This window comes from Rhagoletis zephyria, unplaced genomic scaffold, assembly GCF_001687245.7.
Source record: "Rhagoletis zephyria isolate East Lansing unplaced genomic scaffold, Rhagoletis_zephyria_1.1 Rzeph_scaffold_00195, whole genome shotgun sequence".
Taxonomy (NCBI): Eukaryota; Metazoa; Arthropoda; class Insecta; order Diptera; family Tephritidae; genus Rhagoletis; species Rhagoletis zephyria.
The window spans coordinates 346,357-364,089 of record NW_016157279.1 but is presented as its reverse complement, the minus strand read 5'-3'; the positions used below and the strand labels follow the sequence as shown (position 1 = coordinate 364,089).

General features: G+C 38.6%; 1 protein-coding gene across 12 annotated transcripts in view; it reads left to right on the top strand.

The window, feature by feature from the left end:
- The first annotated feature begins 1,597 nt into the window (after positions 1 to 1,597).
- drongo (Arf GTPase activating protein drongo) overlaps positions 1,598 to 17,733 on the top strand; it is a 156,243-nt gene continuing 140,107 nt past the window's right edge. For 2 of the 12 annotated variants that reach the window (XM_017609162.1, XM_017609151.1), the window contains exons 1-2: positions 1,598 to 1,844; positions 16,224 to 16,590. In XM_017609162.1, coding sequence (XP_017464651.1) covers positions 16,421 to 16,590 — 170 coding nt within the window. In that variant the 5' untranslated portion in view covers positions 1,598 to 1,844; positions 16,224 to 16,420. Of the gene's footprint in view, positions 1,895 to 16,173; positions 16,591 to 17,733 lie in introns of all 12 variants that reach the window. The other 10 variants (XM_017609161.1, XM_017609159.1, XM_017609157.1 and 7 more) reach the window with 10 other exon arrangements.

Genomic DNA, 17,733 nt, shown 5'->3' with positions numbered 1-17,733 from the left:
AACATACAGCAATCCGGCGTTGACTCGCAGCCTACGCCGGGGACTAGCAGGACGCAGTGGATGAAGCTGCAGACCTACCAGAAATACGGCATTACGAGCGGCGACAGGATGCCTCCTGATGACGCCTCTACATCACCTTCATGACGAGGCCCAGATGCTTCCGGTAAAGGAGCATAACATAATGCTCTGCAAGCAGTTCCTCGCTGGGAGCTACAGACGTGGCTATCCCAGCGGGCAACTGCTCGCTGAAGAGCCCTCGCCACGGCACGTCAGGAGGCATCTTTACGAACTGACAGACGAAGTCCAGAGGTATATTAAACAACCTCTGGACCCGACAATCTACCGACAGGCCCTCAACGGCATTCACAGGGAATCAGTCTCAAGTTATGTAGACTCCCGCCCTGTGAATGCCGTTCTAGGCACACAACCACCGGACGTGGACGGGACAGAACTTTGTCTGCCTCGGGAGACCCGCACAACAATAGCCCAACTTCGCTCTGGCTATTGCAGCAGGCTCAACAGCTACCTGAGCAGAATCAACGAGGATGTGCCCAACCAATGCCCGGCATGTGGAGAGTCGCCACATGACTCCCGGCACCTCTTCACATGCCCTGAGAATCCCACTCAGCTAACGCCCCTGTCCCTATGGACATCCCCTCTGGAAGGTGATTTAGTGAATCTTTGTCGGTGTAATTGCCCATAGAAAATAACGAAATTTAACACAAGTTTTCTGTACATAACTTTTCAATGGTTAATAATATTAGCCTTCCCCCTCCGGATTGTTAATAGTGGGACCAAAACGCGTCGTTTGGTACCCCTCCCGACTTTTCCGACCTTTTTTAGGGGTTGTTACCCTACACTAGAATATTACCGAAAATAAAAAATGTTCAATTATATTAGTTGCGTTCCAGATGCTTCACGATTTGCAGGTTTTTACAGGAAGTCGTTCCAGGTGACCACCTCCCATAAGGTTTACTAATGGAGAATTTCGTGAATATCGTGAAGCATCTGGAACGCAACTATTATTAGGCAAAGAATTGTTGAAGAAGTAACACCTTTTCACCTAAAGAGCGAAATACACCACATAAGCGGCTTGTCAAACCTACTTTTCCCATTTCGCCATACACCATGCAAACATGAGTCATTCAAGCACAGAATTTTAGTTCTCCTCCGGTTCACAATGTTAAAAATGTTGGTTTTCTTCCATTTTTCTCCCTTACGTCCTCACTTGGTGAAAATTCAGCAACAAATGAGGCGATTTTACCATCCACATCGCAAGCGGTTTGATCAAACGTCAACATGGCGGCCTGAAAATCAAAAAATTTTGATTTTTGCTCAAATTTCCCTCAAGCGGTTTGTCAAACCTTCAAACACCCCCATAGACAACACAAATGGATTGAAACAAAGGGATATTTCGCTTGGTTTGTCAAGCCGCTTGTGTTGTGTATTTCGCTCTTAAGGCAGTCTATATGGCGGAATTAGGACGAGAAGTTGCCAACCGATAACACCTTGTATTATTGCATATGGGAATTGGTCATGAACGAATTGAATTGATTCATGGGAATTGGTATCCATCGAAAAGTATCGAGTATGTACTTGTTTACTTGTATTTACTCGTATTGTTTCATCACTAATTCCTATTACCAAAAGCCCTTCGATCGAAATAATGTATATTGCGATGCTAATTATAAAATATGGTTCCATTTCTGTAAAGTGTGCAGTGTTTAAATTGTAAAAATACAAAAGTTTGTAAATAACATGCTTACTTACATGCAGACGACTTGCTGTGAGTAGCGTGGATTCATTGTGAAAAGTGTCGGAGGCAGTTGCATAAAGATATTTTGGTTGGTTGCACAAATTGGTAGCCGTGGTGTGCCGTGATCTTGTGTAGCAAGTTATTATTTTGAATCTTTTTAAAGAGCCGTTATTTAAAATTACTAATCAACTTATCGTTTTTTAAAGTACAAAACCACGTATCACGATAATGCAAAACCGCGTATTTAAGGTCACCAAGATTTTACAGGAGAGAGGAAAAATATACACCGCTAGGGTGAGGTTTATCATTCAGCCGCACCTTTTGTTTTAAGAAAACCAGGTGGAATTAACAAATGAAACTTGGCCAGGATGATTAAGGGAGGTATTCTCTAAAACATGTATAACTAAACAAGTAAAAGCCGAAGGCTTCATACCTTTCATGAACATCTGAAAATTTTACTTTAAGAGATTACTGTATTTGAAAAAATTTATATATTCACATAGAGGAGTTACATATATAAAAAATCGTATCTGATTTTCACTGCTGTGTGAGCGGTATGTAAACCGGTAACACAATGTAATGGGTTTAGCTTCCTACATTAAGGAGATATATCGCAAAAACTGGTATAGGAACAATCAGTGGTATAAGAGATAAAGCTTATACAGCATAGATTTTGACGATTTTCTTAGTAGACTTTGTATTATTATTTATACAATAGCTTACGAAATTAATCGGTTTAAGCTGTCCAAATAAATTAGTTTTAAACTATGTTCACATGTCAATAGGTGTGTACTCGTATTGAAAGGACAAAATTCTCCAGCAGCAAAAGTTCTGAGAATTTAGCAGCATTCGCTCTCAAAGAGACGAAATATCAACAGAAGTACGAGAACGCAAAATTTGCAAAAACTTGCAACCTTCGAAACAGCTGATCACTTGCACAGTTGCCACTGGTGATTAATTTGTCAATTTATTTTCTGTTTGGTACATTTTCCCCCGATTTGGCATTGTATACAATTGAATAGTTTTCGATAAGAAAAACCTTTTTAAAAAACAAATTAATTATATCGGAATGAATAAGTTATTTTTCTCATAATTATCATAATGATATCACCCGGTGACGCATTCAAAAACAAAAGTATCTCTTCCAAACACCCATCATTCATCCAAAAACAATGTAATAGATATAGCTACAGATGTAGCTTTGAAATTATAAATTTTTCATTTCAATAATCAACCTACCAAAACCGAAAACTTCAGCAAAACATTTCAGCATGGTGCATTTAAATCTATTTTGGTATATTTAAAGGAAAATTATGGTACAAACGAAAAATGTGATACGGCTACCATAGGCACCACACACTAAGTAAACAAAAGTGGAGATTAATAGCAAATTAACGAAAAATAAATAAACACAATAAACGTTGTGCATATTAAATTTACTCACTTTTCACGTTGTATACTAGCATTTATAATAAAATTTGCAATAAATAACTCAAAAATGCCATATTTTCTTTTGTTTATTTACAAACATGTGTTTTTGCTCAGCTGATTTTCTTACTTGCAAGTTTTAGTTGGGAAAAATTTTTCCAGCAGAAATTTGCAGCTCTCTTTCATATTTTGCTCTCTCAATTTCCCCTACTTTGCAAGTTTTTTGGGTACGAGAACGCAAAACCAGTAGAAGTTTTCTAAAACTTTAGATAGTTGGGCGTACGAGTACACTTCTAATATTATCTCAATCAAAGATCGTTTTTTAATCACCACGTTTACACAGGCAAATCTCAGATTATTAGCCGTCAAATTTGTTGTGCTTGTTATTCTCACCACTCAAGGAAAATTTATGTTTCTTCTCTGTGCCACCGTGATCACGTTTTTCTGCAATATTAACCAATATAAATATATTTTAACTTATTATTTTATTAAAAAATACCTTTAAACCCCTCTTTTCCTTGCTAGCGTCCATTTTTGTTTACTTTTACATTTGCCATTTCTCCTCTTCTTCGCAAAAACAATCGAGAAAACTAGGATGAACATCGAAAAGTTATCGGTTAAATCTGAAATTATTTTATAATTACAGATTAACAAGGGAGGAATTCTATATGGCTAATCTCTTCTAATTACAGATTAGGAAGTTAAGCTCGAAAATGAGGATAATCTACTTATATGTGAACCTAGTATTACATTAAAATCCCATATCTGAACACTCAGTTGTATGGGGGCAATATATAAGTTATAGTGACCCGATCTTTGTAAATTTCACTGTAAACTATCTGTTGATAATGAGTGAAAACAATGCGAAATATCATGTTTCTAGCTGCATATATGGAGAAGTTATAGCAAAGAATCTCATATCTGAACAATCAGTTGTATGGGAGCTATATGTAAAAGTGCCCCGATCTTTGTTATTTTCACTGTAAGAATTCTGTTGATAATAGTTGGAAGTACTGCAAAATTTCATGTTCCTAGCTGCATAAATCGAGAAGTTATAACGAAAATTCTCATAACTGAACAATCAGTTGAATGGGAGATATATGTTATAGTGACCCGATCTTTATTATTTTCCCTGTAAATAATCTGTTAATAATAAGTTAAAATGGTGAGAATTTTAATGTATAGCTGCATAAATGGAGAAGTTATTTCAAAAAATCTCATATCTGAACCAACAGTTGTATGGAGGCTATAGGTTATAGCGACCCGATCTTCGCCATTTTTATTGAAAATATTCTTTTGATAATGAGTGACAAGTTATAACGAAAAATCTCATATCTGAACAATCAGTTGTATGGGAGCTATATGTTATAGTGGTCTGATTCTTCCGGTTCCGACAAATGATTCATACAATATAAAAATACACCCACCTACAAAATTTCATCCGGATATCTCGAAAACTGAGAGACTAGATTGCATACAAACAGACGGACAGACAGACAGACGGACAGACAGACAGACGGACAGACGGACATGGCTAAATCGACTCAGCCCGACGTTCTAATCATTTAAGTATACCTTTTAATGGGTCTATCTTTTCTTATTCTGGTACTTAGAAACATCGGATCAAAGTTATAATACAATTTCATGCTCATGAAAGGTATAAAAATATAAACAATATAATTGTTTATAAGTTGTTCGTTGTTAAAATTTCTTAAGTCGTACCACTTGATTTCCTTATCAAAGAGTGCTTTTGTCACATACTTTCATATATATAAAAGCACATAACACTACCTAAAAGGTACATTCCCACGACAGCCGGTTCTACGTACCGGAATGACTCGGGTTTNTTAACCAATATAAATATATTTTAACTTATTATTTTATTAAAAAATACCTTTAAACCCCTCTTTTCCTTGCTAGCGTCCATTTTTGTTTACTTTTACATTTGCCATTTCTCCTCTTCTTCGCAAAAACAATCGAGAAAACTAGGATGAACATCGAAAAGTTATCGGTTAAATCTGAAATTATTTTATAATTACAGATTAACAAGGGAGGAATTCTATATGGCTAATCTCTTCTAATTACAGATTAGGAAGTTAAGCTCGAAAATGAGGATAATCTACTTATATGTGAACCTAGTATTACATTAAAATCCCATATCTGAACACTCAGTTGTATGGGGGCAATATATAAGTTATAGTGACCCGATCTTTGTAAATTTCACTGTAAACTATCTGTTGATAATGAGTGAAAACAATGCGAAATATCATGTTTCTAGCTGCATATATGGAGAAGTTATAGCAAAGAATCTCATATCTGAACAATCAGTTGTATGGGAGCTATATGTAAAAGTGCCCCGATCTTTGTTATTTTCACTGTAAGAATTCTGTTGATAATAGTTGGAAGTACTGCAAAATTTCATGTTCCTAGCTGCATAAATCGAGAAGTTATAACGAAAATTCTCATAACTGAACAATCAGTTGAATGGGAGATATATGTTATAGTGACCCGATCTTTATTATTTTCCCTGTAAATAATCTGTTAATAATAAGTTAAAATGGTGAGAATTTTAATGTATAGCTGCATAAATGGAGAAGTTATTTCAAAAAATCTCATATCTGAACCAACAGTTGTATGGAGGCTATAGGTTATAGCGACCCGATCTTCGCCATTTTTATTGAAAATATTCTTTTGATAATGAGTGACAAGTTATAACGAAAAATCTCATATCTGAACAATCAGTTGTATGGGAGCTATATGTTATAGTGGTCCGATTCTTCCGGTTCCGACAAATGATTAATACAATATAAAAATACACCCACCTACAAAATTTCATCCGGATATCTCGAAAACTGAGAGACTAGATTGCATACAAACAGACGGACAGACAGACAGACGGACAGACAGACAGACGGACAGACGGACATGGCTAAATCGACTCAGCCCGACGTTCTAATCATTTAAGTATACCTTTTAATGGGTCTATCTTTTCTTATTCTGGTACTTAGAAACATCGGATCAAAGTTATAATACAATTTCATGCTCATGAAAGGTATAAAAATATAAACAATATAATTGTTTATAAGTTGTTCGTTGTTAAAATTTCTTAAGTCGTACCACTTGATTTCCTTATCAAAGAGTGCTTTTGTCACATACTTTCATATATATAAAAGCACATAACACTACCTAAAAGGTACATTCCAACGACAGCCGGTTCTACGTACCGGAATGACTCGGGTTTTACCCGACCAAGGGCTGTTGTTTCGGCGATCTAACCCCGTTTAGGTCGGCGAAGTATCTCAGAAGTTGTTCGTCCATAGGGCTACATTCGCTACGTTTTCTCCTACTCAGGGCTGGCATCGAGTCAAACCCAGGGCCAGAAACCTACACCTGCTGTGTATGCCGGAGACGACTACACCACAACTACACCTCTGTCAGGTGCAATGCTTGCGAGGGGTGGTGTCACCTCAGAATCTGCTCAGGACTACGGACACATCGGCAGTGGACCACGTCATATGTGGCCCCCTGATGCTCAAACAGAGCAGCCTCCACGGCTAACCTTAGTCCACCAGAGCAGCCTCACACAGTCACCATAGCACAACAACACAATAACACCACAGACCATACCACAGCCACGACAAACCATAGAACACACACAGCTGCACCACCACCCACACGCCGCCGCCAACAACTCGTGGTTCCTCCCACAATCTGCACGGTATGTCAGACCAGGATATTCCGTAATGTGACATCAGTCAAGTGCAACACCTGCCTTGGCTGGTTCCACTTTAGGGCATGCTCAGGTCTGCGTACCACGCGAGATTGGACTGGGAACTTCGAGGGCCCGTGTTGCGCTGCTCGGTCGCAGACCTCAACTGCGACGCCTCCCGCCACCACCACAGGGCGGCAACCATCACAGCAGCGCACACAGCCAACGGCGGTAAGAACACACACATCACTTACACCCCACATCACGACACGTCTCCCGAACCACATGAAGCTCCTCCAATTTAACTGTAACGGGCTACAGAGCAAGATTGAGGAGATAACCGTCTTTATGTGCCGGCATGGTATATATACCTCAGCTATGGTCCAAGAGACGAAGTTGCACAGCAATTCAACATTGTTGAATTGTGCCGGGTATAACGTGCACCGTCGAGATCGCGAGCGAGATAATGGTGGTGGCTTAGCGTTCATCACGCACCACACCGTGCAGTATCGTCTTATCGAAGCAGACATCGACCGCAGGGATACCACCCAAGAATGTCAGGGCATTGCTATCCGGTCAGGCGATGTTGAGCTCGAAATATTTAACATATACATACCCCCTGTCACCTGCTGCCCGGCAGGATATCACCCTGATATAGGTGCGCTCCTCAGAGGTGAAAACCGTATGGTAGTAGGTGACTTTAATGCGCATCACGATCTCTGGCACTCCAGCCTGTCAAAGATCGTAGGGGAACGTAATTGGCTGAGCAGATAGACGATTCGACATTCTGCACAATGAACGACGACGCACACACCAGGATTATGGGAAGCTGCGCAGCTCGCCAAAATCTACACATATTGTCAGCGCTGGCTGATAAACAGCATAACATGGCGACCTATGCTGACTTAGCATCAGACCATCTAGCCCATAGTCATCTCGATAGATAAACCTGCCGACGTTGCCTCCGTAACACCGGACCTATACTCAACTTTCTCAAAGCTGACTGGAAAGGCTTCGACGGATTTACTGAAAAGGCGCCTTCACTGCGCTCCCCACACCAACCGACGTCCATCTCGGTGAACGTAAGTTCCGCAGGGCTGTCACTGCTGCTGCAGCTCGCTTCATACCGGCAGGATGTATAACGGACCCACGTCCAAACTTCCCTGCCGAAGCGGCTGTTCTAGCCTATGAGCGCGGCTGCCTTCATCAGGCCGATCCCGGATATCCCCGTATTAGGGATCTCAACGCGAAGATTCGGCAACTAGCAAACGTACATAAGCGGAAGAAGTGGGAGGAGCATCTGAAGACCTGTAACAACCGTGAGGTCACTGTCCAATCCGACGAAGCACGACGACAGAGTCGAAATTTCTTTCGGCGACCATGCTTCGTCGGACCCGGAGCGATGCGCGAGCTATTTTAGCCGGCAGTTCATACTGCATACTCCGGTGGACAAAGCCAAGCGTCGAGTGACCAGAAGGCTGCACAAACTGCCAACAACTTGTGCCCCCTTGCTTTCAGCTGCGGTGAAGTTCAGGTGGCCATCGGGAAGGCGAAAGCCTCCAAAGCCATAGGTCCCGACGGAATATGCATGCACGTCGATGACACACCAATTCCGACGGTGAATAATCCTAAAATACTCGGAGTGACATTCGACAGCCTGCTCTCCTTCTCTGCGCACACAACCGCTATTGTCAATAAAGTACAGAGCCGCAACAAGGTCCTCAAGTCGCTAGCCGGCAGCACTTGGGGCAAAGACAAAGAAACGTTGTTGGCAACATACAAGGCAATAGGCCGGCTGGTTTTAAACTACGCAGCACCAGTGTGGTCGCCGGGGACTAGTAGGACGCAGTGGAAGAAGCTACAGACGGTACAAAATACAGCACTCAGGACAGCGACAGGATGCCTCCTGATGACACCAGAACACCACCTCCACGATGAGGCAAAAATGCTCCCGATTAGGGAGCACAACACGATGCTCTGCAAGCAGTTTCTCGTTGGGAGCAACAGATGTGGCCACCCAAATAGAGAGGTGCTTGCAGAGGAGCCCTCGCCGAGGCACGTCAGGAGGCATCTATATGAACTGACGGACGAAGTCCAAGGTTCATTAAGCAACCTCTGGACCCGTCAGCTCATAGACAGGCCCTGAACGGCATTCACAGGGATGCAGTCTCGAGTTATGTAGACTCAAGACCTGTGAATGCCGTTCTAGGCACACAAACACCGGACATTGACTTGACGGAGCTCCATCTGCCTCGGGAGACCAGAACGACAATAGCCCAACTTCGCTCTGACTACTGCAGCAGGCTAAATTCCTACCTGTGTAGGTTAAATGCGGATGTGCCGAACGAATGTCTGGCATGCGGAGAGACCCCTCACGACTCGAAACATCTCTTCGCATGCCCGGAAAACCCCACAACCCTAACGGCGTCGTCCCTATGGACTGACCCCTTAGAGGCTGCACGCTTCTTGGGGCTGCCGTTAGTGGAACTTGACGACAACGACTGAGATATCAGCCGATCTGGGCGGGGTTGTTGTAGCCGCTACAACAACAACCTAATAGGTTACACACTTATTTCATTTTATATTGTATATAAATCACTTTAATCCAACTTTTATTAACTTGGGATTACATTGGCTGCAAGTTAGTTTGGCATCCCCGGAGTTCCGCATTAAGGTAGCTATGGAACGGTAGAGGGAGTTCTCCTGATTGCAAATATACACCCGTATGCTGTAATCCGAAAGTTCGTAGTTAGGCCGTGGTTACGCCACCAATTTCGATTGGGAATCACCGTGCAATTGTTTTTGTGCACAGCATGGAGTGAGAGAATTTTCGAAATCGAACAGCCAGCACGATTTGCTGGGTGAACCGAACAGCCAGCACGCCAATTTTTCAGGGTGGCGATACGCTATTTTGCGAAAAAGTATTAGTATTAAATATTAGAATAGTAAAAAATATTTTTTTATTATTATTATAAAGTAGATATAAAAAAAAATATTATAAAAAATAAATCTTAAAGAAAGAAAAAATATTAAGTTCGTCCATGTTTCATTTTCGGACTTCAATTTTGATGCATTTTTACTTCAGTGCTGCCATTGTGTGCGAAACTGTATGAAATGGAAAAAGGCATTTCTTAAGAAGCAACCCTGTGCTCGCCAATCAGCAAACAGAGTGTAACCACTTCTCACCAATCACCGAAATTTTTTCTCTTTTGATTGCCAATTAAAATTGGTGGCATAACCACGGCCTCACGAATTCGTAGCTCCGTTCCGAAAATTCGAAAATTGGTATGCTGTAATCCGATCGTAACTATCAACGGCGTTGCCAACTAAAATATTAAAATTCGAAGGTCTTAATCAGCTGCTTTGACACAAACAAATCAAAATAAATATAATACAAATTTTTTCTTTCCACAACAAATTTTAAAGTTAAAAGCTACAATTAATGGCATAGTAACATATTGGATATCTCAATTCTATGGACTAGGTGTATGGTGCCAAGTTAGCCCTACATACCATTTTTTCTTAAAAAAACGAGAGCTACAAATTTTTTCCTTCCACAACAAATTTTAAAGTTAAAAGCTACAATTAATGCCGGTATAACATTTTCAATATCTCAATTCTATCGACTAGGTGTATGGTGTCAAGTTAGCACTACATACCATTTTTTCTTAAAAAACGAAAGCTACAAATTGTTTCTTTCCACAACAAATTTACAACAAAAACACTACAATTAATGCCGTAGTTAACTTATCCTATTTCGAAAAGTGTAGTGCTAACTTGAGACACGTGCTGCTTTAATTCTTGCAACGCTTTCCCAAAATTCCGACAAATACATAAAAATGACAGCTACGTCGGATTCAGGCATACCAACATTACGAATTTCGAAGATGGCCTACGAATTTCGAAACTACGATACGACAACACGGATTTCAGCATACCAATTTTACGATTCATAGCAAAATCGAATCTACGACGGATTACAGCATAGGGGTGATATATACTTTTATCCGCCGGAGGCTTATAGTTTTTAAGTTATTGGGTGGGGTTTAGTAGCGCTCACAACTATTTCGGGCTATTCCGTCCAAATTGGCGGCCCGACAAAAAAAAAATTTCACACACTTGTAGTAAAGGGTCTACGCATTATTTTAACACTCACTTTTGTAAATTTTCGTCACTAATTTATTTACAAATTGGGTTTGAAATATGCCCTTTTTTGTAAAATTCGGAAATTAGCGTACATTTATCACTCCTATTCTCCTTAAAGCAGCCACTTCACCAATTCCTTTTTTGTACTCCCCTTCACTTTACACTTTACTCGATTAGTTATAACTTGCTTTACGACTTTAATATTAACCAATTAATCACAATTCATTAAATAAAAACACCTTCAAAATCACGCGTCTGACTTTGGTTGCATATGCAAATTAAATGGCGGAGTTCAGTTGTCAAACTCCAAAATATGCAAAAGAATGAGAGACAAAAGGAGATACGATATAACCCAGTAAGCATTAAAAATATACAAAGGTGTTCTCTGAAAAGGTGTTCAGCTCCTTTTCTTCGCAAAACAAAGGAGAATTCTACTGCCTGAGGGTAATGATCCCTAAGTGCGGTTAAAAAAAAATACATCACAAATAAGTGCGTATAATTAGGGAGTATAAGTGTACAATACGTACATTGCTCTTATTAAAAATAATAATATTATGAACCAAAAATACAAGATCACGCCTTCTTCTTAGTAGCCCGTTATAATCGCATTTAGGAAAAAAGTTGGGCGACTTTGACATTAGCCGTTTGTTTACATTTGTTCGTTGTTTACAATTTGGTGGTGGCTTTTTACTGCAATTTTCTTAATTTTCGCTTGTGACGTGTGCACACATAAGGTAAAGAATAATTTAACACAACTACATGATTTATAGAAGAATTTGCATAATAAAAATGATTATTCATGCGTTCAACAATTAAGCGGTTTTTTTTTTGTTTTCTTCGTTGTTTACTTACAACAAAGATGGCGTCGAGATTTCAACAGCTAAAAAAAAACTTTTTTCTTTCTTTCGGGAAGGCGTGATCTTGTGTCTTTCGTTCATGAACAGTTCTGTATTCACAATGTGCGTATACATATATAAGTGCGTGATAATTATAATAATAATAGATTGGCGCTTACACATATGTTAGTGTTTGGCCGAGCTTCTCCTCCAATTTGTGGCGTGCGCCTTGATGTTGTCACACAGAGCGGAGGGACCTACAGTTTTACGCCGACTCCGAACGGCGATTGTATTTTTACGAGAAGCTTCTTTTCATGGCATGGTTTGCCATTGCCTGCCGAGGGACGACCGCTGTTAAGAAAAAACCTTTTTCTATACTTTTTGCGATGTTGCTTTGACCTGGGCTTGAACCCAGGCGTTGCGGAGAGGAAGCGCGCACAGCTAGCAGTGATAATTATAAAAACTTACTTAATTTACTAAAAATACATCATAAATGTAAAAAATATGTTTATATTTCATTTCAATGCAACTATTTTGCCGAAGTGTTTTCATAAATATAGTGTTTATTGTGTGAAATAGCGCCGAGAGGTTAGTTCAATTTACAAACTTTAACAACAAATAACTTAAAAACTATAAGCCTCCGGCGGCTAAAAGTATATATATTTGCAATCAGGAGAACTCCCTCTACCCCCCATAGCCACATTTTTTTTGTACGCGGGGGATGCCAAACTAAAATTTTCCCCCAACTGGGGCTACCGCCTTGCCTTGGGAAAGGATGAGGTAACTAGAATTCCCTTTCTGTGTGGTAAACCTGATGTTAAAATTCGTCTAGTCTGATCTCTCTCCCACGATATAGAAATCTATCATTAATGACACATGTAATATATGTTTTTTCTTTTATTTTCATAAAATCTTATGAACTAATTATTGATCGTCAAAAAATTAGAAGCTAAGTACATTACATCAAATTATAAGCTAAATACATTACCTTAAGCACAGTACATAAAAAATTAATAAACAAAGGAAATGTGGCCAAAAATTAAGCAAAATAAGACGTTTCTATTATTTTTGCCACAAACGTACATATGTACATACTTAAATCTAATATCCTAATATTATACATTACATTGAGCTCAATTGCCTTCCTGAATTCTTTTCGAACTCAACAGGATCTCTCTTTTTAAATGCATCTAAGTGGATTGAAATAGATTACCAACAAATTTGTATTGTTAAAAGATATGTACATATGTACATATACGGTAGTGGCCACATAATTAGGGATACTATTTATCTATACGTTTTGACCATTTATTTAAGAACTTGCGTCGATTTTTGAGAACTTTTGACAAAGTATGTTAAAAAGGTTTATATANGCAGTACCAAGTACTTTATAATACGGTTTTATTTATTACGTTTATATACAAAAAGAATGTCATACCACAATGAAAACTTTTATTTTTACTTACTTTTGCCATGAGCGGGGTCGAATAATGATAAAATTAAAATTAAACTAATTAAGTTCAAAATTATATCCAAGTACTTCAGTGCTCGACATTATTTGGCAGGTACAACTACTTTTGTTGAGCACAAAATGCAGNTTGTGGTGTCCCTAATATGTGTACATATTACCTCGTAGGATTGTGTCAACCAGTANACTATCAGCATTGACACTCACTTGATCGATCAAATGATAGTCATTCCCTAGGCCGTGGTTATGCCACCAATTTTAATTGGCAATCAATAGAGAAAAATTTCGGTGAGTGGTGAGAAGTGGTTACGCTCTGTTTGCTGATTGGCGAGCACAGGGCTGCTTCTTAAGAAATGCCTTTTTCCATTTCATACAATTTCGCACACAATGGCAGCACTGAAGTAAAAATGCAACTAAACACGTATCAAAATTTAACTCAGAAAATGAAAAATGGAAGAACAACTTAATATTTTTTCTTTCTTTAATATTTAATTTTTATAATAATATTTTGTATAATATCTGCTTTATAATAATAATAATAATATTTTTTACTATTCTTATATTTAATACTAATACTTTTTCGCAAAATAGCGTATTGCCACCCTGAGAAATTGGCGTGCTGGCTGTTCGGTTCACCCAGAAAATCGTGCTGGCTGTTCGATTTCGAAAATTCTCTCACTCCGTGCTGTGCACAACAACAATTGCACGGTGATTGCCAATCGAAATCGGTGGCGTAACCACGGCCCTACAGAGCCAAACTGGCATATACAATTTTGCATATGTGTTAGTTTTCGTTGTGAATGTGTTGGAGTTTCTGTCAATCGCGTCTTGTAGGGTATATTGGTGAAGTGGCTGCTTTAAGGAGAATAGGAGTGATAAATGTACGCTCATTTCCAAATTTTACAAAAAACGGCATATATAAAACCCAATTTGTAAATAAATTAGTGACCAAAAATTACAAAAGCAGGTTTAAAATAATGTGGTCTGCACATTACAAGTGTGTGCAATTTTTTTTTTGGATCGGGTCACTCCTTTGGGCGCAATACCTCGAAATAGTTAGACTAGGTACTAAACGGTACCCCTTCCTCCTGAAACAAAAGTGCATCGGCCACTGAATCCATTATATTTTACCTAACTAAACTTAAAAAAATATAAAAAAAATAAAATTTCAAATACGATTAAACAATTTTTTAAATTTCACTGTTCACTTGCGATTATATTTATTTGGAATTTCACATCTTCGAATTTCACTATTTTACTTGGCAACGCCGTTGAAAGTTGCGATCGGGTTACAGCATACCAATTTTCGAATTTTCGGAACGGAGCTACGAATTCGTAACTACGAACTTNGTATAATATCTGCTTTATAATAATAATAATAATATTTTTTACTATTCTTATATTTAATACTAATACTTTTTCGCAAAATAGCGTATTGCCACCCTGAGAAATTGGCGTGCTGGCTGTTCGGTTCACCCAGAAAATCGTGCTGGCTGTTCGATTTCGAAAATTCTCTCACTCCGTGCTGTGCACAACAACAATTGCACGGTGATTGCCAATCGAAATCGGTGGCGTAACCACGGCCCTACAGAGCCAAACTGGCATATACAATTTTGCATATGTGTTAGTTTTCGTTGTGAATGTGTTGGAGTTTCTGTCAATCGCGTCTTGTAGGGTATATTGGTGAAGTGGCTGCTTTAAGGAGAATAGGAGTGATAAATGTACGCTCATTTCCAAATTTTACAAAAAACGGCATATATAAAACCCAATTTGTAAATAAATTAGTGACCAAAAATTACAAAAGCAGGTTTAAAATAATGTGGTCTGCACATTACAAGTGTGTGCAATTTTTTTTTTGGATCGGGTCACTCCTTTGGGCGCAATACCTCGAAATAGTTAGACTAGGTACTAAACGGTACCCCTTCCTCCTGAAACAAAAGTGCATCGGCCACTGAATCCATTATATTTTACCTAACTAAACTTAAAAAAATATAAAAAAAATAAAATTTCAAATACGATTAAACAATTTTTTAAATTTCACTGTTCACTTGCGATTATATTTATTTGGAATTTCACATCTTCGAATTTCACTATTTTACTTGGCAACGCCGTTGAAAGTTGCGATCGGGTTACAGCATACCAATTTTCGAATTTTCGGAACGGAGCTACGAATTCGTAACTACGAACTTTCGGATTACAGCATACGGGTGATATGCTACTCTTGATCAGCGGGATTGCAACTATGCTGTTATTTTGCTGTACATGGTTTAATATCGATATATTGGTATGAATAGATAAGGTTTTATGCCTGGAGCTTCCTATGAGCAAATCTCAGTTACAAATGTCAGTTACGCGGTTTTGCAAAACGACGATAGGCGGTTTTGCACTTTAAACGACGATTTAGATAATATTAAAAAATATATATATTATATGCGTATCTTTCATATTCATAGTATAGTTATATATCGATGGCTGAGTGGAAGATCGACCTATCTCGGCAGCCAGTTCGAAAGCGCTCTATCTCAAAAAACTTTTCAAGAACGCCCTATTTCAGAATTTAATTGAAAAACACCCTATCTCAAAATTCGGTTCAAAAACGCCCTATCTCACTTCAAAATGTGTTGAAAATATGCTGATATAGGGCGTTTTTGAAACGAATTCTGAAATAAGGCGTTCTTGAAAAGTTTTTTGAGATAGAGCGTTTTCGAACTGGCTGCCGAGATAGGTCGATCTTCCACTCAGCCATCGATATGTACCTCCACATGTATGAAGGTGTATACATATGTATGTATGCTTGCCTGCTGTCAATACTAAAAAAAAATCCAAACAGGCAACGAAATTCAATTCGTTTTTGTTTACAAATCTTCATTACATTCCAAGGCTACGGTTCCCTAAGTGCGTGCCGTCTCTAATCCACCATCGGATACAGAGCAATTTGTAGCATCTGACGGTGACAATGAGTTAGACACAGCAGCCAAAGACACATCAAATCCACACAGAAAGAAAATCAAAAACAACCATCCATTATCCATTCGCTTTTGGCTTTAAGGTTAAAGTATTTGACAAAAAGTACGGACATGGCTGCTGCGGCTCCCAAGAAACAAGATGACAAGTTTCTGCAGGTGCTGCGAGAGTTGGTGACATATGGTGGTGGCAATCGGCAATGCTTCGACTGTGGCCAAAAGGGCCCAACATACGTCAACATGACAATTGGAACGTTTGTATGCACACGATGTTCAGGAGTGCTGTAAGTGGAAATTAGAAGTCATTTACATACATACATACATACATTCATATAGCTCATTAAAATACTATCCCAACTAAAAAAAAGCATTTTGATATGAGTTTATGAGGAAATTACATGAGTCCATTTTACAGGCAATTTTTAGCTAAATGTAGCCGTTTTCTGGTGTAAATGGCCTTCCGCCTAATCGCTTTCAATGAAGTTGGCCAGCTGCCTACTTTTGTTCAACTTTTGGTTGAACTAATCGCCTGTGAGAGTTGAATCATGTAAATGAACATTTTGATCTTTATAAACACACTGAATGTCCAGTCGCCACTATTGATTCACTAGTAAAATGTATACGCTTATTGTTTCATGAAAAGTATTTTCACTATTTCACTACTACATTTAATATTTACGACTGTCAAGTTAGCACTACACTTTTCGAAATTGGGAAAGCTAACTATGGCATTAATAGTTGCTTTTTTTTGTAAATTTGTTGTAGGAAGAAAAAATTTGTAGCTCTAATCCATGGCGCAATAAGCAGGTGAAGTAATAAAACCGCTTTCTTGCTTTGTTTTCTGACATTTAGCTGCCTTATAGTCAAATTTTAAAGGCGATTTTTCAAATAAAGCAGTGTCAAAATCTTTCTTCTCGCTCTAATTACTTCACCTGGTATAATTCCGCCATGACGTGTGTCAAGTTAGCACTACACTTTTCGAAATTGGAAAAGTTAACNATGTGGAAAGAAAAAATTTGTAGCTTTCGTTTTTCTGGAAAAAATTGAGTTGACCCTTTTTCGAACAAAATTTAGTATGTAGTGCTAACTTGACACCATGCCCCATTGACGACAGAATTGAGATATTGAAAAGGTTACAACGGCATTAATTGTAGCTTTTTTGTTGTAAATTTGTTGTGGAAAGAAAAAATTTGTAGCTCTCGTTTTTTAAGAAAAAATGGTATGTAGTGCTAACTTGACACCATACACCTAGTCGATAGAATTGAGATATCCAATATGTTACTATGCCATTAATTGTAGCTTTTAACTTTAAAATTTGTTGTGGAAAGAAAAAATGTGTAGCTTGCGTTTTTCTGTAAAAAATTGAGTTGAGCCTTTTTCGAACAAAATTTTGTATGTAGTGCTAACTTGACACCATGCCCCATTGA